General features: G+C 43.3%; 1 protein-coding gene and 2 long non-coding RNA genes across 5 annotated transcripts in view; 1 reads left to right on the forward strand and 2 right to left on the reverse strand.

Moving 5' to 3' along the window:
- LOC148654064 (uncharacterized) overlaps nucleotides 1-22027 on the reverse strand; it is a 35649-nt gene that overhangs the window by 8775 nt on the left and 4847 nt on the right. Inside the window, exons 2-3 of one of the 3 annotated variants that reach the window (XR_015924940.1) lie at nucleotides 4999-5136; nucleotides 4313-4583 (exon numbers count right to left, since the gene is read on the reverse strand). The exons of 1 other annotated variant lie outside the window; for it this stretch is intronic. This is a non-coding gene — a long non-coding RNA (uncharacterized LOC148654064). One more of the 3 variants, XR_015924942.1, reaches the window with a different exon arrangement.
- Nucleotides 7021-8950, reverse strand: sox3 (SRY-box transcription factor 3). Its single transcript, XM_088597244.1, has one exon. The coding sequence runs from the start codon at nucleotides 8712-8714 to the stop codon at nucleotides 7797-7799; it is 918 nt and encodes a 305-aa protein (XP_088453370.1). The 5' UTR covers nucleotides 8715-8950; the 3' UTR covers nucleotides 7021-7796.
- On the forward strand, nucleotides 9096-20735 carry LOC148654066 (uncharacterized). The gene is made up of 3 exons (XR_015924939.1): nucleotides 9096-9214; nucleotides 17406-17529; nucleotides 20568-20735. It is a non-coding gene; the product is annotated as an uncharacterized LOC148654066 (long non-coding RNA).

Below are 22027 nucleotides of genomic sequence, written 5' to 3' on the forward strand. Positions count from 1 at the left end.
GTGAACCACTGATCTGTATGGGGTAATTGCAGCTGCCATTAATTCAGGGGTGTCAAACTCTGCTTCTGAAAGTCTCAGTGCTCTCTGGTTTCTAGTCCACCTGAGCTCTCCGTTACAGAGCTGGTCTAATTATTTCATTAACACCATAATTGCGATAACCTCTGACCAGGCTTGAAGGTGTTTAAAAGGTAACTTTACTTTTATGAAGTGCATTTTTTACTCATTCATTAATTAGGTTTAAAAAATGCTTATTTATGGCTAGGTATGCCTAATCGTGAAAATGAGAGTAATTGACTTCTCAGGTTGGACCAAAAACCAGAAAACAGAGACGCTACAAGTTCACAGTGGACATAATTTAATATCACAAGTTTGAAGGGAATCCAGCCTGCTCCAGCGCCTTTCAACAACCATAACATTTAATGTCTAAACATCTGAAAACGTCACTCACGATGTCTTCTACAAGCCCTTGCAACCAGCTACTTCCCCAACAGCGGAGGAAGAGGAGAGCCCAGTTTTCAAACGATTTTATCCGAGCTGGACGAGCGAGTGTGGGGGTCAGAGCGAAGCCCCGCAGTCGCTCAGATTGCCTTCCCATTTTCCCACGGCAAGGGCAGCCCGGAGTCAAACTGCTTGCCAACACCTGCCCCTCTCGGGGAGATTAGCCTCCTCACCCCTGTCAGGGGATCGACCGGGCCCTGCGTGGGCCAGACGGCGCTGGGCCTGGATTAGGCTGGCCGAGCAGGCCTGCACCGAGCGCTGAAGTGTTTACCATACCACACATAAAGCTGCCTGCTCTCTCCCTGCTGGCCTGACAAAAATCTGCGAAACGAGCATCTTTTATTAAAGCTGCGAAAACCGCAGTAACAGCTAACTACTCTTAGACTAAACCAAATTCTTAAAACTCACCAACAACAATAGCTCTCTTCCTAGTCGTATTTTGCAGCAAAAACAAGATGGAGACATGTCAAGATACAGCTATCCCTTCGTCTCTCTCACTAAAAAAAAAAAGTCTTCCTTGTCTTTCTATGCTGAGGAAACCACGTTATAAAGCCCTTTTCTTCTAACCCTTTTTCTGAATGACTTTACTCCTCTCTTCAGATAAGGAACACACTTTCATGTGACCGAAAACGCATGTTTCAAAGGAGGGGTGTGTCAAATTCTTACCGAACTGGTCTGACCGAGTTGAAGGGATACAACCTCTCGTGCGTGAGGATTAACAGTAATACCAGAGGCAGCACACTGGGACAAACACGCGATTTGTGAAAAATGCCACAGTCCAACATTAGCAATTTTCACAGAGAGGTGATTCACATGTTTTGAAGCGGGGGTTAAGCAAACAGGCAGAGAGCTGACAAGCAGGCTGCTCTGAGCCATGGCCGGACACAAAAAGATCACGTGACAGAGGCCTGGCCTTGGTTAAGCAGTGGAAGTGGTGAGATCTGGTAGAACATTCCAGCTGGACCTCCCATTGGAGCAGCAACTAACAGCGCTTGTGAAGCTCTGCATTCCTGTCCGGCAGACAGCTGAACTTCATCATCTAGGTCTACATCAGCTCAAGAGGCGGAGTGGAGTCAGGGACTCTGGTCTGTGGGTTTAAATCCCAGTGTCGGTATAAGACCAGTTCTGGACCCAACTGTATAAATGCGTGTCATGTACAATGGAAAATAGCAACTGTAACATCTCCATGCTGTTTTATACTAACTCAGCAAAAGAAATGTATACTAAAAAGTCACGGTGACGCAAAGCCCTCAAATATTTATTTTTTTTTGGCAATGAAGGTTCTTCTTCCTCTGCGATGATTTGGAAAAGAAAACATTCAGTTTGTAAAACAACGGCTTTGTGACTACCGTCCAAAGACTTAATCATCTTTGTTACTTCGATAAAAAGATAAACTATGACTACAAAGATAAAATGTTTATCTTTAAAAAGAAGGTCATCATCGCGCAGCTTGACCTAGTAACTACAGAAGAGTGTTGTAGCCAGCAGTCTTCATCGCCACGCCCTCCAGTAGGGACTGCAGCCCACCCTTCCCGGTTAACTTTAAACATTCATCCAAAAAAGCAAGTCACCTGAAACTCTGTCGTAATTTTACTTGTTTTTTCCCTTCCCTCCTATAAAACCACTTCACGGATGCCAGGATTTTATTTCTCTCATGAGCACCGGCACAGAACAGTGACAATACAAAGGCCACCAACCACTAAAATGTAAAAAAAAAAAACAACTGTGGAGCCCTGGGAGGCGAAGCTGTTTAAAACCAGGAAAAACTACAGAGTTCCTTAAGCTGTACTGCTGTTGGTGGCCATAATAAGTGAGAGCTGAGCTAATCCCTTTGCACAAAGGTGTGCAGAGCTAATCTCCGTGCTGAGCCCTCTGCCCCCCTGAGCAATGGGTCAAACAGCAACTGTGGCTGTGGGAAGGCAGGCAGGCCACTGCACTTGCCCTCATGGTGGTCAAGGCAATCCCAGGGTGCCTTGCAGCTACCAGCATGCTGCATGCCTCCTGCCGAGAGGGAATGAGGTGAGTGAAGAAGCGTCTCTTCCTACAAGGTATGTCATTTTCACCGCTTTTATACTTGCATGACAGGACACATTTTACAGTCCCTGCTTACGTACCTGTGGTGTATTATTATTATCATCATCACCATTGTTGTGGTATGCACACACAGGCAATCTTCCAAACTTTCATTGTGGAAAAACATAAAGGAAAAGATTTTGTTCGGCGACCAGCCTCTTCTGTTAGATGTTTCATTTTGAAGCCTACAGTCGAAAACCAAAGTTTGAAACGAGCTCATGCGGGAGCTAGTCTGGAGAAGGGTGCGCTCAATTATGACCGTCTGCCTTTGCCATTGGAGCTCCCTTCTCAAAAAGGAAAAAAAAGCATTTTGACTCAATACATACTATCCATAAATACATTTTTTTTCTTTATGTCGGCATAGCATTCATTTAATTTAAATCAACTTGTGTAACATGCATTCAACTAAATGCCACGATTCCTTTAAATTCTCTAGAAAAGCCAGTAGCATCCCTTTGTCTTCTTCCGAGACGGTGAGCCTAATCATCTCTGAAGGTCCGGTTCTGCCGACACTATCTTGCACAATGAAACAACAAATCGTCACATGGCAGTTGAAGAAGGACTGAGAAGTACAATAAGGATGATTATTTTTTATCTTGACGTGTTGCAGCTGGTCTCTTGAATTCAAGTTAGAAATATGGACATTAAATCACTTTCAACTCCATCAGCTGGCATTAAAACGTAAACAGATGTTACAACGAACCGAGGTACAGGTTAACATGAATGAGTCAGGATATTTACGGGGGGGGTTACTTTATGCTGTAGGGCTTTGTCTTTTTTATTTGGTATTCTAAACAAAACTCTTCCTAGGATTTCTGGGATTAATAATATTTGTTAAAGATTAGGACGGTTACTACAGGAAATGCGTACTTTCTATGGAAAAACGTCGCTCATATGAAATTCTTTCACAATAACCAGATTACTTAAAATATTAAGTAAGAATTATTCCCAAATTTAATTTCTCTACATGTTATCCCTGGTAGTGGAATCACCCATGGTATATTGAGGAAATAGCTTAATGGTGCAAAGGCATTGAGATTGAATACTTTCTGGATTGTGTTGAGACAGCCGACGTTATTGTACAGGTTAATCGCAGAAAGATCAAAACGATCATCTTGAAACAGCATGCACCCACATTGTGAATAGGAAAATTACGACATATAAAACTCGAAGAAGACACTCGGGAGATTTTAAAAGTTCTTTATAGCTCAGCTTTAGCGTCAGCTCGTAAGAAATACCCTCGGAGAGCCTAAAATTCTGTTCAGAAAGCAAGATCGTGCAGTTTCCAGAGGTCCGAGACGAACGTGCTCCGTTTATTAAAGCGGTGACAAGTCAGCTTGCTGTTTCAATGTGGGATTATAAGAAAAAGAAAGAGGGAACTAAGAAATGGTGCGTGCTAAACGCGCTCTGTAACAGGTATCTTTCTGTCCCTGTCCTCCAAGAGTCCGCGTGTTGCTAATACAGGCCCAACCGGTGTCCGTTTCCGTGCAACAATTCGGTGGTAAGTTAGGAAACACTTTATGGCAAATTCATTTTCGCTATTTATCCTATTGGGGTATTTCAAATATGTAAAACTCCATTACCCAGTTTACAAACCCTTATATTTTAATAAAGGCAGGTGTATATGAAGTTTGTGAAGGTCCTACATGCTCTGTGCCGAAGTCTTCAGCTACCAGACGTGTGAACTACAGCATAAACCTCCCGCCGAAAAGACGCTCCATAAATGTAAATTCGGCCTCACCATTTTAAATAAAAGCGTGGTTTTGTTCAAAACTGGATTACACCTTCTTTTCATTCCGATCTCAGTAACCAGTTGTATCCAACGCCATCGCTTTTAACTGGATGATCTTCTTCTGTCTCAGAGCGTCTCGGTGGAATTTTGGATCCCCACATGTCCACGCCGTCTTTATCGTCACCCAAGATTAAGGCTTTGTTGACGTCTTTCTCAAAGGGGAATCTAACCCCAGATCGCTCTGCTCAGTGGAGTTTTTCGCGTCACTTTTTCGAAAGGACTATAAAAACAGAAGAAACAAAACACGTCCCCGGTTTAATCGGGCTCACTGTCTCAGGGACAGGTTTGTTTTACTTGCCTGCCACTCGCCAGCTACAAGACTTACAAGCCTTTACTGCTGTTAGCAAAGAGGAGAGGATAACGCACAAATAAACAAACACCTGGAGGTTTAAACTGGTTGTCATCACCAGGACTATTAAATTTCATGACACCTCCCCCTCAAAAAATGTGTCTTTACGCAAAACATTTAATACAAGGTTGAATTAATTCATGGGTTATACCTACTTTTCAATTTATATCAACGCTTGTAGTAACCTACAGAAGTATTTAACTACTTGATTGGTGCTAAAAACGTTTTTTAATTGGAGAAAAATGGACACAGGAGTAACGTGAAAGTGGAAATTATAGCCCTTTACCGGACCGCAGGAGCCCGTAGCTGGTTCGTGGAGTCAAATTCACCAGAGCGCACCTGGCTGCTGTAGAAACCTCACTTCATCACAGCGCGAAAGCACGAGTGGGCGATCAGATTCGCACCCCCGCCCGATATTTTGAGGCTGGAAAAGGGAAAAAAAAATACAAGTGAACTTAATAGAAAAGTTTAAGCTTTAACCAAAGCACGTTCGTGTCGCATGAGGTATAGGGTTACTGGAGACCAAGATACCTGAGGTGTGAGACACGATACCTTCAAATGGGCTGGATGAAGATGTTAAGTAAGGCCAAAGCAAAAACTGAATTTAAGAGTCTAACCGACGTCACACGCAATTTTGCTGAGAAGGGAAAATACACACGCATAGGGTATCTATTAAGGCATAAGATACGAATGATCTCAATTCCACTTTTTTGCATTGTATAGATGATTGTGTGGCGCTACCGTCAAACAGTTAAATCAGTTCATCTTAAGTCCTTATGCAACAGCTGGAAGCTGTTTCTCAATTATACCTGAGCAGGTGAGCGCAGCCCTGAAGATCAGCTGGTTTTAACAGCCTGACGAACCCCCCCCCCCCAATTCTGCAGAGAAAGGCCAACTTCAGAAGCAACGTCCTTCCACCCACGTTGTTGATGAAGGCTTATAATGTACCAACTGTCTTCATGGGGCCTGAAGGTACCGGCTATGGCGCCTCGGCCTTTCTTATTCCAGTAAAACGCTTTTACACTACATTTCCGCGGGTTCGACCGATTGTTTTAAAATGGACAACCCCGCAGTCAGCCATCAATCAAGTCACATTGAATCCAGGCTACCGTACTGAAGAGTACATTTATTTTACCTAATGATTTGCGGACGCCAAAAGCGGATAGAAACGTAGGCCCTGCCTTGCACAAAATTGCATAATACGATTGCTGGAGGTTTGTAAGCTTCTGCGTGAAGACTGCAGCTTCTTTAGTGACCCTTAAACAGTGTCTTTTAGTTCTTCGTAAGCCCCGCGCTAGAGGCTATAGGTAGTTCTTTTCCCCAAATGACCAGTTTAAATATTAAAAATCGGGACGAAAAAATAAAAAGGATCAGGGAAATGTTATACAACCTTCCAAAACTAAACACGTTGACCCGTGAGGCGTATTCAATGCATTGCTACACATAAAGGTTGTATATGAATAGCAAAGCATTTCAAAATCTACTTCAACTTAACCGAGGGCGCCGTTTTTTCCCCCAAGTAAAGTTTAAGCAAGACAATGGGAGGGCAAGATTTGCCCCGGAGCGCTAAGGAAGACCAGAGGAACACGTTTTTAAAAAAAGAAAATTGAGTTATGGTCACCTACTTGCGAGATTTACGATTACATGCTTTTTTAACTGAACATCAACATACAGCCGATACGTTTGATAAGAAGCCGCTTAAAATTTACTGTAGAATTCGAGTGGCAGATCTCCAGCTACGGAATTGTAATAAACGCTGTCGAAACGGTGGATCACAAGGAACGGCCCGTGAAAGAGTTCCAATAAAACAATTAACCACTTGGCGTTTTAAACTCCCTTACGCCCCAATACACAGAAAACATGTCGAATTTCAGGTCTGCAGGGGCCAACAGACCGTTCCCATCTGGAGCAGTTGTAGTTGGTATCGTAAATGTTCTGAGAAGTATTTTGTTTTTAAACCCCGTCTACGGACTCAAGATCCACAAGATTAATTAAAAGCGCGCGTGTTGTTGCGACTTGTAATTTGTCACACTTAAACTGACACATCGTACGAGATAATCAACAGGTTGTTTTCCCCCACCACGTTAACCCTTAACCAATTTTTTACAGCAGTTACTAAAACCCGGATAAAATTTCGATTATTTTTTCCCTTCAAAGCGCTTTCTGCTGTCGGGCCCGCGTCTGTCAGATGGGGATAATGAGAGCACAAGACACGGGTCAGGTACTGGTACTCGGACAAGTCTTCTACTGCGGACAACATGACAGACCCGAGCAAGAAATCTCAAGAAATGAAACCCGAGTCATTGGGTATGTTTTGTACAAATTTATTTATCCTTTTGGAATAGAGTGATCTTAAAATCTGTAGAAACGTCAGTTTAAATAAATCTTTCCGCCCGTGATATAGATTAACCTGATATTGCCAAAAACATATCACAGTGAAAACGTCACAAACCAAAAAGGAATACAAAACTTACATGTTCACAAGCTTAAAAAGAACAAAACCGACTTACTATAAATAAACTTGCGCTTGCGACCCGCACAGTCTTTTGTCATTAAAACCTAATAACTCCATTTAAAACAATAAAAAAAATCCTACACGGTTTCGACAACGCCGGCACGAATTTTGACATTCTACAAATTAACTGTAAACATTTACTTGCGAGGGTTCTTTCCGTTCTGGTTTACTAGAATAAAATTCGCCTCTTTCTGAAGCAACACGCATTTTTTCCCCCCTTTAGGAGGGAAAAAAAAAAAGAAGTTGGCATTTTTTTTTAAAGAAAGAAAGAAGTCCGGTTCTTCTACAGAACTCCACTGCCTCCGTGCTGGCGCGAAAGCCCGTCTGCAGAAGAAACTTTTCAGCTCTGCCGGGCTCAAGCAGCGAGTCCAGTCCGCTGGATACGTCTTCTTCAAAAGCGCTTTGCAAGGGACAGTTCGCTTTACGAAGAAAAATAATTACATTTCATTTTTAAAAAAAACAACAAACAAACAGATTTGTCTCTTTTTTTCGCTCGCCTCCCACCCCCCCCAGTTTTGCCAGATCAAAACGTTCAAGTATCCGAAGTACTTAAAAAGGCCGGAGTCTCTTCAGATGTGAGTGAGGGGTAGCGTTCCGTTCACGCCAGTCCCAGCGCTCTGATAGTGCTGGTGCACGCCGTGTAACCGGGAGCTCTGCAGCGTGGCGTGATCCGCTCCGTCTCCCCCCGGCGGGAGGTACATGCTTATCATATCCCGCAGGTCACCCAGGCACGCTCTTTGGGAGTGGGAAGTGATGGCCGGCGGGGGCGAGCTGGGCTCGGTCTTGCACACGGACGCCATGGTGCCCAGCCCCATGCCGCTGGAGGTCTGCTGGGTGTAAGCCGGGGACATGCTGTAGGTGGAGGCGGCGTTCATGTAGGTCTGGGCGCTGGACATCATGGGGTTGTACTGGAGCCCCGCCATCTCGTAGCGGTGCATCTGCTGGATCTGGGGGCTGTTCATGCTCGGGTGCTGCGGGTAGCCCAACTGGTCCTGCATGAGGGAGTACGCGGTGTTGCTCCAGCCGTTCATGTGAGCGTAGCTGTCCATCCGCTGGGCCGCGGACACGGCGTTGTTGACGGCGTTGCCACCCGGCGCCAGCAGCCCGCCGGGCAGAGAGTACTTGTCTTTCTTGAGCAGGGTCTTGGTCTTCCTGCGGGGTCGGTATTTGTAATCCGGGTGCTCTTTCATGTGCATGGCTCTCAGACGCTTGGCCTCGTCGATGAAAGGTCGCTTCTCGGCGTCGGTCAACAGTTTCCAGTCTGCGCCCAAACGCTTGCTGATCTCCGAGTTGTGCATCTTGGGGTTTTCCTGAGCCATTTTCCTCCGCTGGCCCCGGGACCACACCATGAAGGCGTTCATGGGCCTCTTGACCCGGTCCTGGTCGTTGGTGCTGCCGCCGTTTTTGCCGCCGTTGGTCCCCGCCGCCGAGCCCGAGTTGGGCGGCGGGAGCGGGGTTTTAATCTCGGTTTCCATCATGCTATACATTCAACCGGCTGTGTCGGAGCGATCTCCTCTCTCCGAGAAAACACAAAGGGGAGGCGGGAGGGAGAAAAAAAAAGAATAAAACGCAGAGGGTAGTGCACAGGAGAGCTGGAGAAGCGCTTATCCCACCAAGCGCTTGCCTTCGAGTTAGTGCGGTCCTGCCTGCCTGCTCGCCGCCTCTCGCACTGCTCCCAGAGAGAACTCTGAAAAGTTATTCACCGACCTCAGCTGTTAATAGCGGCCTCTCCATGTGATTTAGATTGACAGCTTAACAATGAGACGCGTCGCGCCCAATCAGAGCCGGCCCCGGCGAGCCCCAATCCAAACCTATGAGCTGATTAGCCAGTCCTCCGCTTGGGCAGAAGTTACCAAAAATAAAATAACCGAAAAACAAGCGCATCTGAAAAAGAACTGCTCCGAAACACTCACTTTTTGTTCTGCGACCACAGTCTTATTGCTGCAGGCGTGTGTAGCTCGCTTGGTGAAGTGCAATTTGAGACTCGGTGAGTCAAACGAAGCTTTTCGCGTTGATCCTTATAATCGTTTGATCGCGTACATTTTATTTCGTAGTTATGCGGGTTTTCATTGTGATTAAAATAATAAATGTTAATTCCATACCCGAAAAGCAGACATTTTAATCAATACGTTACCCGTCATGAGACGTATGACCTTCTATATTATTAAAAACCCCGCCAAAATCGTCAAATCGTTTAAAAATCATTTCGGATGTGTGTAAGCGTTTGACAACATTATGTAGGTAAATTTTACAGCCACTTTGATGGAGATATCGTATCTCTGTTCGGATGTGTTTGTTAAAACAACCTGTGAAATATGTAGCCTATTCGGGAGCGATAACGATTAATTAACCTGGGTAGGACTGCCAATCAAAACAACGATTTGATTGGTAGTAAGTCCTCAAACTATTAGTGAGAACGTCGATTGGGCATCGCTGCCCGCCTTTTGGGCAACCAACTGTTTACTTTTATCTAGAGAAATTAAAAGACGGTTTATACAAAGTCATCCAATTCAGCATGACGTTCTTACAGTTGTGCCAGCGAAAATACATGCATTTCTGCTTTGGGCTGGAGCAAGGAAGGGTGAACGAATTATTTTTCTTTTCCACAAAAATACGTTCTTACATTAAGTTTCATAAGAAGGAAAATGCTCAAAGGTGTTTAAAATTACATCCACCGCTAATTCAGGAACAAGCTGAAAACTACCCTGAAGAACTGCTGGGCAGCCGCGAAGAGGAGAGGCGTGGTCTTATCGCCTAGACAACCGAATCAGCCAATGGGCGCACACTTCCCTGGGAGATCGGATTGGTTACAAGCCCACCTGGTACCCCTCCCCCATCGCACACCTGCGCTAGCCTTAAAGTCACGAGACTCCCTCTTAACTCACGGTCACGAGCCACCTGAATCAATCGATGGCAAATGCAGAAACAAAACAAAAAACAAAAACAAAGATATTATCTGGCGGGTCGTTTAACTCAGTTTAGATATTCTAAAGAGATTAATAAAATAATTCACGACCGCACAATTTGAAGTAGCTGGCCTACTTTTAGTTACCAGAATGACACGAAAAAATACTCCGAATGTAGATTTGGGCCAGCAGTGACTGTTCGCAATCTAGAGCAGAGATAGAAGCGATACGTGAAGTACACCTACACTTCTTAAGCACGAGCTCACGGCTATGAAAAGATCTGCCAGGTGACATTTCTAGGAGAGGCTTTATCTGTAACCCGAATGGAAAAACCCTCAATCTTTCCAAAACGTTATGACTTATACTTTGTATCAGTGGTGTAAAAGTACTGTTTCTCTCTTACGGCCGATACGTCACACGAAACAGGGGACACAGACGGGAATTTAGAGGGGGTGGGATCAATACAGAACGGGGGGGCACTGTTTTACACAAAGGTTAGCGGGAGTGGGGAACAGGATGCCCAGCTGTGTTGTCGATGCCGGTACTCTGATTTCTTTCAATAAATAGGGATGGGATTGATCAAACCAAACGACCAAGAAGACCCAAACGGCTTAGTATCGTTTTCAAACTTCCTTATATACGTATGGGCTTGGAAGCAATACAGTGGAATTTAAGGTAACATCTCACAATGGTTAGACACCAGGATATGGTCCCCCGGGGACGCATTAAGAATTTTGAATCGAATACAACTAATTTCTAATCAGAACAACAATTCCATTGAGCTACGAATACCCATGCTGCAATAAATATCAGAATCCTCCAGTTTTCTCAAGACTGATGTTTTAAAGACACCCGAAATCCCTAAGAACTGCCACCCACCGGAGGGTCCTGAATGACTCCGGTGGAGAAATGAGATACTTCAGCAAGTGCTCTGCCGCTCGCAGCTTTGAGAACTAATGCGTTGCCGCCCCCTTGTGGTTAAATGAGCATCCGGCTCTATCAGTCGGTTAAACCCGAAACTCAGTGGTGTTCTGCGTGCGCGGTCTCTTCGGACAAGCGATCAACATTTCACGTTTGTCCTCAGAGCCGGGACCCCGTGTCCCCCAGATACTGTGTCCACTTTCTCCTTGGCCTTGCATACAAACACTCTTGGCCGATCTCCTGCAGGGAAAGCCTGAAGCGACTTCGGGTAAGGAGCCGGTCTTTTCAAGGGTCTCTCCGCGAGAATCCCGCCATCTCGTCTCTACAGGTTGCCCACAATCACAACCCAATTCTTCGTCTTGCGCAGACGTTACGAGCGGGACGAGAAGCTGTAGTACTCTCGGGTTTGTGTTTGTTTCTCTAGCAGTGCGAGCGCGGTAGGGCTGTTCCGACCGTGTGCAGTTGGACGGCTTTGCTGATGACGGACGATGCGTTTACCGATGCCTCAGGCAGCTGATAACTACGGCCTGCGTGAGATTTACGATTGAGCTTCTTACTGTTTTCACCTGCTAATGTTTCCAGCACTGCAGGGCCATTAGCCCCATCAACCCGCGAACACCCTCAGCGCGTCACAGCTCTGCGAAGTGAGAGCAAGGTTTAACAACCCCTGATCTACGAGCATTGAGAAAACAACCAGAACGCAATCTCCCCAAAGTCTCTGTAAACCGCTCTGAAGCACAAACTGCGGCATCTGACCCTCTTCTTTTTTAACACGACGAAACTCGCTCGTAAATCCTTGTAGCAGACTGCTGTAGTCTTCCACTGATACAAGTCTTTATTAAATGATCGTCTGCAGGCTGGGAAAAATCAAAGTTAAAAAAGCAAGCAAAGCTTGTGCCTCATTGATACGACTCGCCTCGGGTTTCTGGTTCTAACACATTTTATCAGCAATAGTCTGACTTCACAAACTGAAGTGTCCAAACTGCTTTGAATCTAAAATCTGCCCACGGACACATACAAGAGGCACGGAACGTGTCCGTGTGCATCTTTTCGATTTCTGATTCTCAGAAGAATCTACTTCTACTGCCTAATAAACCAACAGCGAAGTGGGAGCAATATAACTCAAACTGTACGTTGTCGACGTCGAATATTGTAAGACAAAATAACTTCACGGATCTTCCGTTCGAGTCTTGTTCAGGAAAGCACTAATATAAAAGGCAGTACCACCAGGCTGCGAAACATTTTCTCCGTGTCTGTGATGTGACCACTTAAGATCATCTCCGCTATTCACAAATGGGCGAGTGGAAGATTTTGAATTACAGGAACGGAATCGGTTCTTTTTTTCCCTTTAAACAATTTCAAATCGTTTAAAAACAGCTTAGATTTGCGGGCGGCTGTTCTCTGACACACATGAATTACTCGTTGGTGTGCCGAGAAAGCAATGTCTTGACTTCTGGTTTTAGACATATCTTCATCAAAATGGACATCATATATATTCGTTTATAATACAGGATAGCATTTTAGACTCAATCTTAATTAATGCAATATCTATACATGCAGGCTACACCGCTTTTCTCACCCAGTAGCCCTCGCGTACGAGTGAGAGACTCCGCTGGCTGATTGTTTTAAAGACGCGTCTCCTGAATGTAAAATGGAATCTCAGTGTTAAATTAACAACTGGCAGAGACAAGCTGGCCCCCTCGGGCGCCAGTGAAAGACTCAATGCACAAGTCTTTGGGCCGCTATCAACGGCTCCAGATACGGGAGCTAAACTTCTAATTAGTAGCTGTCTCAACCCTACTAATTCTGCGCGACCACAGATTTGTTTATCGGGGGGTAGATCCGAGGCGCTGATCCCCTTGTAATCTCCTTATGGAAATAGACCCAACAGCGGGAAAGGAAAACTAGAACCTACTCGGGGTTTTTGTTAATGAGGATCGCGCTGCACCAGGTTTCCTAATTAACGGGGACAGAGGGCACAGACCACCTGCACAGCCCGGCACTCAGTGCTGAAGGGCTATCGAGCTTCCGAAACTAAGCGTCGGTCATAGGTATGGCTTAGAAACACGGCGGCAAGGAGAGTTTATAATTCATCATGAGCCACATCTTCGACTTTGTCAAACACAAAAAAAACTTTTTCGTGATCGTTTCCATTTATGAAAAAGAAGAATACTGTCAGTGCACGCGTTGAGTTTATAACGTTTAAACGCGTTTTGTTTTAAAGAGCGCCAAGCTTCTAGATACTGTATCTATGTAGATCTTTACTGTCACAAAGTGCTACTCGGAAATACCCAGAAGGAAGCCAGGAAGAACACAATGTAGCTTGAAACTGTATTTTATTTAAAATGTTCAGATTCGGCCTCCATGCTAGAATTCATAGTATGTAGTTCTCCATATGATTTGAATTATCTATATATTATTATATATAGATAATTCAATGCACACCTGAAGAAGGCTCCACGGCCGAAACGTTGTGTTCTCTTTCTTCTTTTTTTCAGCATGGAATAAACCTATTACTTGTTCCTATATATTATTATGTAAAGCAGCAAATGTAAAATCACTAAAATAAAATAAAATTACGCATGTGTTTCACATTTTATTTTGCTTCCAGATATAATTACAATTTTATTCAACCCCGAAAAATTCATCACTTCAATAACCGAATAATGTCGATTGCCGTCTGTTTGTCCAAAAGACACAGACCCTCTTACTTAAATTGTACGTTATTGCTGTTGCTAATAATTGTAATAGTTGAGTTACTTTAAATGTAAACATTTTTTTTTCAAATGACGTGCAGAAAATGAAGATTCACGAGGAAAGACTAACCTAATTATTTAAGGAAACAAGCTCATACATTGAACAGAACGGGTCGTGTTTTAAAAGCTGCTATTTTTTGCTTTATTATTTAAATCGTATTTTCCCTTGTAATATTTCCGAACAAAACCATTTGTCTGATTAATTTTCATGAGAAACAAAAACACCACAAATAATTCGGTAGCGCACTTCACAGCTACTCGGCGGCGGTCATCATTTATTAGGGTAATCAGCGGCATAATTTCACCAATCTAACTTGTTAATTAGCAGCTAATAAACAATTCATTAAAGGCAAATTAGAGCGAAGCACGTTGTTCATACTCTTCCAGATAGGCGCCTATGGTAATAGAGACATTCTACCGCAACAAGCAGCCTCACAACATATTATGAGCAACGCAGTTTACAAAAAGCCTTTGCTGTGAATCAGAATTTATTCTACATTAATTGACACACAGGCACCGCGAATGCGTTTTTTCTTTCATTTTGAAAATGAAATGGCAGTTCCTACAAATAAACCTTGAGAGTTGGTGTGCAGTGCGGAGCAAGGGGGGGCTGGGTGATGTGGAACAGATAGGTTTTCATGGTATAAGGCTTTCGATCGGTAAGAAATTAGCTTTACAGAGCGGACAATAGGTGGGAGACCGACAATAGCGATGAAATGAAACGACCGGGATTCTTAACATCGCCTTATGTGAAAACCCACCTCATTGCTTAAAAAATTGGAGCTATTCAAAGTGTGACGGCGCTCAAGGGGTCAGTGCAAAAAGCACTTCCAGGGTGCATCACCGGCACTGGGGTCAACAGGGTTAGAATGGGCTGCATTTCACGTCAAAGCTAAAGACGTTCAAGAATAAACCTCGAGAAATATCGAGCAGTAGCACGAAAAACGAAAAAAAAGATAGTGTATCATTTTCTGAACATTTCAGCAAGTGCTCAGCAGAGCAGTGCTCACCATATCACCGCAGCGGACCACGATAACTGTGCTTACTAATTTACTGGGCTGCTGTTTTTTATCCAAACCTGCACCTATTCTTACAGCTGGGTATTTTACAGCAACAGTTTAGATTAACTGTTTTCCTTGATCAAGGCTCCAACAGCTGAGTCTCTCCCGGGATTTGAACCTACAGCTGGCTATCGGTGCAATAATAATAATAATAATAATAATAATAATAATAATAATAATAAATTACTTTACACAAATACATTGTAAATATAATATGCGAGAAGCTGTGGAAATTTCATCCGGGAAGGTAAAGACTGCGAGGTTATTACGCAGGACGGTAAAACATCACATTAAATGTACTTTTAAACCGCACTGAAGCTCCAGACATCAATAACCTATTTTTGTCTCACTCCGCTGACCACGGACAAGGCCGTTGAGTTGCAGTAATGAACGAAGAATGGTTTTTCAATTACCGCAACAATGGAGACAGTCTCATTAAGATCTGCATGATTTTTGGACCCGCAATGCAAATGAAGACGCGATTTCAGTACGGTCTGGTATTCCCATTGTACCAAGTGGAATGGCTAAGCGCCCAGTCGGGTTAAATAATATTAACGGGGCATTAAGACAAGGGACATCACAGAACTGCAGAGCAACACTGGGGACCGTCGGATTCTGACGAGTTGAAAAATGTCTTCAAGATCTCATCTTAGGTTCCGTTTCGGAACTTTACAACAAACAATATCAATTTCAGTGTCAATTAGATCGAAAACATAATTGCCAGTAACAACTCGGGGGGGATACAGCTGGTAAAATTGAGCAGGCAAAGATGAGTTGAAGTATGTTTTTTTATCGTTTAAGAGGACGTGCAGCTTGTTCTAAAAACCATTTCCCCCCTCCGATATGTGAAATAAAAAAACCTACATATTTGGTTTAATCACTGTTAGTAGCTATGGAATTAGAAATGGGATTATTAACAGCCAGTTTAAAAAATATATAGCATTATTTTATCAGATCATTGAAAAGGAAATAACCAACATTCAACCCTTTAAAACGATTCTATTGCTGCTTGTTTTTTTTTTTCGAGTGCTTGTGGTTCAAGGTCTACATTAAGAAGAAAAAGCGTTTCGGCTGTGGAGCCTTCTTCGGATGTCTCAACACCTCTCTGTCTCAAACTATTGAGGACATCTGCTCTAATTGTGTTCTTCGAAAGTCACCCCTGATATCGCAGTTCGGTCTATTGCTATAATAAACAAGAAACGCCTTGACGCATTTTGCCGTCTTCCATTTCAGCTCCTGACAGCTTCAAGTCCGCCGTCAATGCAAAACGTCAGCTGAGAGAGAATAATACGCCACAGCTTATATAACACTGGACAGAGAAAGCTGTTAACGGGCTTCCGGCTCCCGGGTGGCCAACACAGAGCTTGTTGGTAGGAAGCCACCAGAAAGTCACAGCAAAACTCCTGCCCTAACAGACGAATCAACTTAACCTTTTCCAAGCTGAATCCTAAAAATGACATTATCCTGCTTGCGACGTAAGGCGTGGGAAAAAAAAACGACACGTCAAAAAAAATGTTAAACTACCACGTGATGGGAATGTTACCATAGTTTATCAGACCTATCTAATTTGTTAGACTTCTCGATAGATCCTGCTGCGCTTATCTAGACTCCATCAGAAATAGGTGGAAAGATGAAACTACGTATTTATGAAATCGAAGCGATTATAAATTATGCAGGCATACGTTTAAACCCGTACTGTTGAAAGCTCTAAAAATAAGAAGATATAGTTGAATTAATCTTTGCTGTTAATAGTTTCAGAACATGCATGATTGATTTAGACTTCCGGATGCACTAATAAGACACACCCCACTGACAGCGGACTCACACATGATCTACCAGAAAGGTCACGAAACTCCCCGCTGAACTTTAAAACCATAACCTCATCAATGCTCACATGGAGCCTGATTAACTCCTCTAAAAAAACTGACAGTGTCCTTTTAGTCCTTTTCATCAGCGGACTAGAAGTGGGGTAATATTTATCTTGTTCTTTTAAAACTGCTCCGTTCGCACGCAGCCACAGCCTTGACAGCTAATTGAAGCAGATTGAAACTGAACGTCCGCAGATAACTCGGCCATCTCCTCGCTAAGGCTGCGCGGTGCATTTTAATTTACCTGTTTTGTACAGAAGAGAAAATGAAAACCCAATACATCTCAAACCACTCTTTCAAAGCTATTGCCGCTTTTGGATAATTAACGCAAGCACGAATCTTGAGGTTTATACTGACAAAAATGAACATTTATAATGTCTTAGAACAAGGAGTAACAGTGAAGGCCATTTCGGACTGAATTAAAAATCCTTAATTTTACGCCAGCCTTGGGAATATTAACAACAGCCAACAAGGCAATAAACACCAACACAAGTAAAACCACTGGCTCGCAAAAGGAGCTTTCATGAAATTACGAGATGTGAACATTATTTGATTATTTCAAGTACAAATATTAATATCCTTATGTTTAACTGTGAAATATCATTTCACAAAGGCACCGTGTGCTTAAGGAAGTCTAACTAACGTTTCTTTCACGGTCTTCAACAGCCCATCTGGATCAGAGCACCTGTTAAAATTCCCGGATGTGGCTGGTTGTGTTTTGGGTGGAGATGAGAGGATAGCCTGCTCTCCGCGTGAAAGACTGGCAGCTCTGAGGAGCGAGAGCGGCCCGGTACATGATTATATGACAGTGTTTGCTTATGTGTTTGAGAAGCTGCGCAGTGCACTGTACTGAGACCATGCGGTCTCCACTGTTTGTCTAACTACTGTGAGAATTGTCAGCAATGATAAATTTCTTCACGGCACATTAAGCTGCCTAATCCTCTACATTCCTCCAAAGTCCTTATTGTCAGCTTAAAACCCCTTTCCTCTCGGCTGCTCGCTCCAGGCATGTCATCCTGAAGTAGGAATTACCTCTTAGCACGGCTGGGAGCGAAGGGCACCCGCATCAACTGCTCCTGCGGCGTCTAATTAAAGGGAATGCGATACTTTCCCAATCTGTACCTCTCCCCTCACCTCATTAATTAACGCAATTATCTCCCTAGGTTTTGTACACGGGTTCAAAACACCTCCGCTGACCAGAGCAAATCGCAGCGGCTGCAGAATCCTCAGAGGATTCTTCTGTACATGAGTAAATACAGATTTGTCTAGTTTCTCCATTCTTTCGCTTTTAAATGATGGGGGGGCTACCATATCCTTTGCTATAGTGCACAGGTCTAAATGAATTTAGTTTTGATGAGCAAGGCAGGAAGTTTATTCAGCTCTTCCTACACAGGCTGTGAGATGAATAAATTACTTACAATTGGCACATCTGTGTAATTGAAAGCACTTCAGTTATTTAGATGTAGACACAGCTATTCATGCTACTAAATGTAGGAAAACACTCAGTGAGCCAAATTCAGCTTCTCCTACCATCGGTTCAGAGTGGACCACGAAAGCGGTGCCTTTCTTCCGGGGAACAGTACAGCTTTATGTACACGTGTAGGTGCAGGGGTATCGGCAGCTCTGCGGCGGGCATGTGTTAATGCTGATTACTTCTATAACAGGGCAGCATCCCAGGAGCAGGAGCTTCGCCCTTGCCCACGTCCTGTGCGCTTCTGTCGCCTGCTCTGCTCGCTAAATAAAAAAAGCCACCATCTCAATTAAACTCGGTCTCCCCTGACATCCAGTAGCAACACGCTATTTATTTCCAATAGCCATCGGTGAAGAATGCCTAAAACAGCAGTCTCTTTTTCCAGCAGACCAAGCATATCCTCCGTCATTATGTTACACTGAGAGCTGGGCCTGGCAGATGCTGCTGACACAGACCCCGATGTAATCTCTTTAACCCGCGGCTGTCAGGAACAGACAAGGCGTGACCGCGGAACACTCACCGCATTCCATCTCGCATGGCTGCGGGAGCGAGCGGCATCGCTCTCCGAGAGGGAGGGAGAGGGGGGGGGGGGAGAAGAGAGGAAGAGATTTAGAGGAAGAACGAGAGACGAGGGACCGGCAGACAGCCCGGATCGCCATCACCTGTTCTGGTGTTCTGAAGCATTCACCTCTTGCTAGAACTGACTTGGCTTATTAAAAAAATAGACAGAATCTAACGTGTGTGACATAGAGTCGACTTCCAATTGCTTGCCATATGATTCGTATTCTGAATGGAAAACAAAATTAGAACATTTTATTCCAATTTAAAAATTCTGTGAATTGACCAAAAGAACACTGCAGCTTGTTAGATTGACTTAATGCATTGCCACATATTTGCAGTGTCCCCAGCACCACACAACAAAACGCGATCAAAGCTATTGCTTTTTCATTTGAACTAGAAATTGGGGTTAAAATGATAATTTCATGTTTATAGTTCTATTGATTTCCTGCAATTATAATTCCATTGATTTACGCCCTACAATTCCTGCAGCTTCCTTTATATTAAAAGAAATGATTTAGAAACAATGATGCTGTGTTTTACTTTCTACACAAGCAAACGCATGAGTCACGAAAAATTCCAAATCTGAATGTTCCAAGGAAACCGAAAAGCACTTGAGTTCACTAAGTAAAGGTTATAAATGCTTTTATCTTCCTAGAAAAACTTTATCCACAAAATGTGACATATTTGAATTGCTACTTTTTGGACAGGTGGAAAAACTGTGATTTATGCACAATAAATGTGTTTGGTATATGATCCGTTAAATGGGAAAAAAATCTAAAAGACTAATATGATATTAAGCTGTCAAAAATAATTCCTAATGGATTACTGTTTTAATTGACCATAAAATGATTATAAATGTATATATTAGTTTCTGAGTCAGTGAATCTTTCTAGGTGTGAGATATGTGTGCCTTTGGAATGGTGTCAAGAAACACTAGAAAGTCAATTCTAGAGCTCAGAGGGCACATTTAAGGATTTTACCCACTCTTCAGCCAAGACGTTAAATAGCCAATCACCTGGTCTGAGTGCCACATCACCTTCTGGGTGGTACTGGTGTTGCTGGAAGTGCAATATTGTATATAGACCCAACGCCTTAATCTGCCCTGCATCAGAATTTGACAAACACAAACACAACAGCGCCAGGTAACTCTGAGATTATTTGGCTCTGCATCGAAAGCAGGAAGCAGATGTGCCTTGTGCAGTTGGATAACCAGAATGAGATGTGATTACAGGACAGCTCCCACTTGCATCAAAAAGCTTTTCAATCCAAGAGGCCAGAGTTGCAGGAAATTTCCTCTTTGGCTTTTCGTCTAGCGGCAGCATCTTTTGGGTTTAGTTATGACAGTATGAGGAAGGTGACAAGGAAGCACATGGCATTTAGCCTGTCACGCTCAGTGGGTTGCTTGTAGCTAATTGTTCCCAGGACCCTGTCTGGCTGTCTGGCTGTTTAATAAAGGAAGCTAGAGTACAAGTTTCCACTAGCTTCCACAGTACAACACACTTCGGGGTGGAGCAGTGGCTCTGTGGCTAAGGATCTGCACCTGTGGCTGGAAGGTTGCCAGTTCAAATCCACTGGCTGGCAGAGAAACTCTACTCCATTGGGCCCCTGAGCAAGGCCCTTAAACCCAGCTGCTCTAGGGGTGCTGTATAAATGGCTGACCCTGCGCTCTGACCCCCAGCTTCTCTCCCTGTCTGTGTGTCTCATGGAGAGCAAGCTGGGGTCTGCGAAAAGACAAATTCCTAATACAAGAAATTGTATATGGCCAATAAAGTGATCCTTCTCTTATCTTGTTCCAGACTCCCACAACCCTTTGCCTGAAGATGTGCCTCTTGTTCTCAGGCCTGTGTCCACTTCCCCATAGTTTCTGCTGACATCTTCAGCTTTTATGTTTAAGTTTCGATTCTAAGGAAGTGAGATGGGTTGATTTGCTTGTTTTTCAAAAAATAAACTAAAAAAATAAATTATTCAGTTTCTTATTGCTTTCTTTGATTACACACAGTCAAGAGACCCATACAGCACCTGTACCAGTGGATTGATAACTACAGAGAGGGTTAGAATTCAGACCAATACAATCATTTTGCTTCTGTGGCTGCAAGAACCTGCACATTCAGTTTCCTTTCATGTGTCTGTGCTTTTCTATAAGTGAAGATTACTAACAAACTCATTATGTCTTCTTCTGCTAATTAAAACACTTGCTAATAGCTATGTATCTTTTTAATCATTACTATGTCTTACAGTTAAATAAAACAATGGAAACATTTTCCTTTTTTTAGGACAAAACTGCTGAAAAGACAAATTCTGTTTAACAGAATGCCTGTGCATTCAGTATGCTTTTGTTTTAAAACCAATTGAGATTCTACTAATCTTTCTCTTTTAAATTCGTAAGCTTTTCATTGTCAGGACTTCATTAGTTAAAGATAATATTGTACAAGTAGATAATTAATTGCCGCACATATCTTTAATTAATTAAATACAACTAATTTTGTAATATGATTAATACCATTAAGTTGTTATCTGTATTTGCCTCTAAAATTAATATATAATAGAAATACTTTGCATATTAATGGTAGAAACAGTAGCTTTTACTGAAGCTAATACTTGCAGTGCTAATTACAAGAGGTAGCTTATTAAGGCATTTAAAAAGAAACAAACAAGTATAAATTGATAGATTAATTATAAGCTCTTTTACACCCCTTCTCTGTGGGACTCAGGTGAAAGTGACAAATTCCTGTCAGCGCAGAGCAGCAGATAGTGGAGATAGTGGTCATAAATTTAGTGTCAGTAAAGGTCTTACTAAAAGAACCATAATTTAATTAAGAGTTAGGCATCGCCCTCCAAAGCATTAATTAACTTCTGTCTGAGGAAATGATGTTGGGATTACTGATGATTTAATTAAAGGCATTTCTCAGTCTTCCGGAAACTATGGTTCGAAACTCAGTGTTTTGACAGGATAATGGATAGCAGGGCCCAGGTCTGGGCTGGTAACCTTGGGGGAGAGGGTGAGGGTGACTGTGTTCCAGTGGCTGGAGTCAGGGAGAGCACAACTGTTCCACGCCAGGCCGCAACAACTGTACCGTACCTGGGTCATACTGAACTGTACCTGGGTGTGATAATACTGAACTGTACCTGGGACACACTGTACTGTACCTGAGTCATACTGAACTGTACCTGGGTGTGATAATACTGAACTGTACCTGAGACACACTACTGTACCTGAGTCATACTGAACTGTACCTGGGTCATTCTGAACTGTACC

The sequence above is a fragment of the Lepisosteus platostomus genome, chromosome 10, assembly GCF_059453375.1.
Source record: "Lepisosteus platostomus isolate fLepPlt1 chromosome 10, fLepPlt1.hap1, whole genome shotgun sequence".
Taxonomy (NCBI): Eukaryota; Metazoa; Chordata; class Actinopteri; order Semionotiformes; family Lepisosteidae; genus Lepisosteus; species Lepisosteus platostomus.

Bases quoted from the DNA above. Each gene is read 5' to 3' on its own strand.
- sox3 (XM_088597244.1), bottom strand. From the start codon at position 8,714: ATGTATAGCATGATGGAAACCGAGATTAAAACCCCGCTCCCGCCGCCC.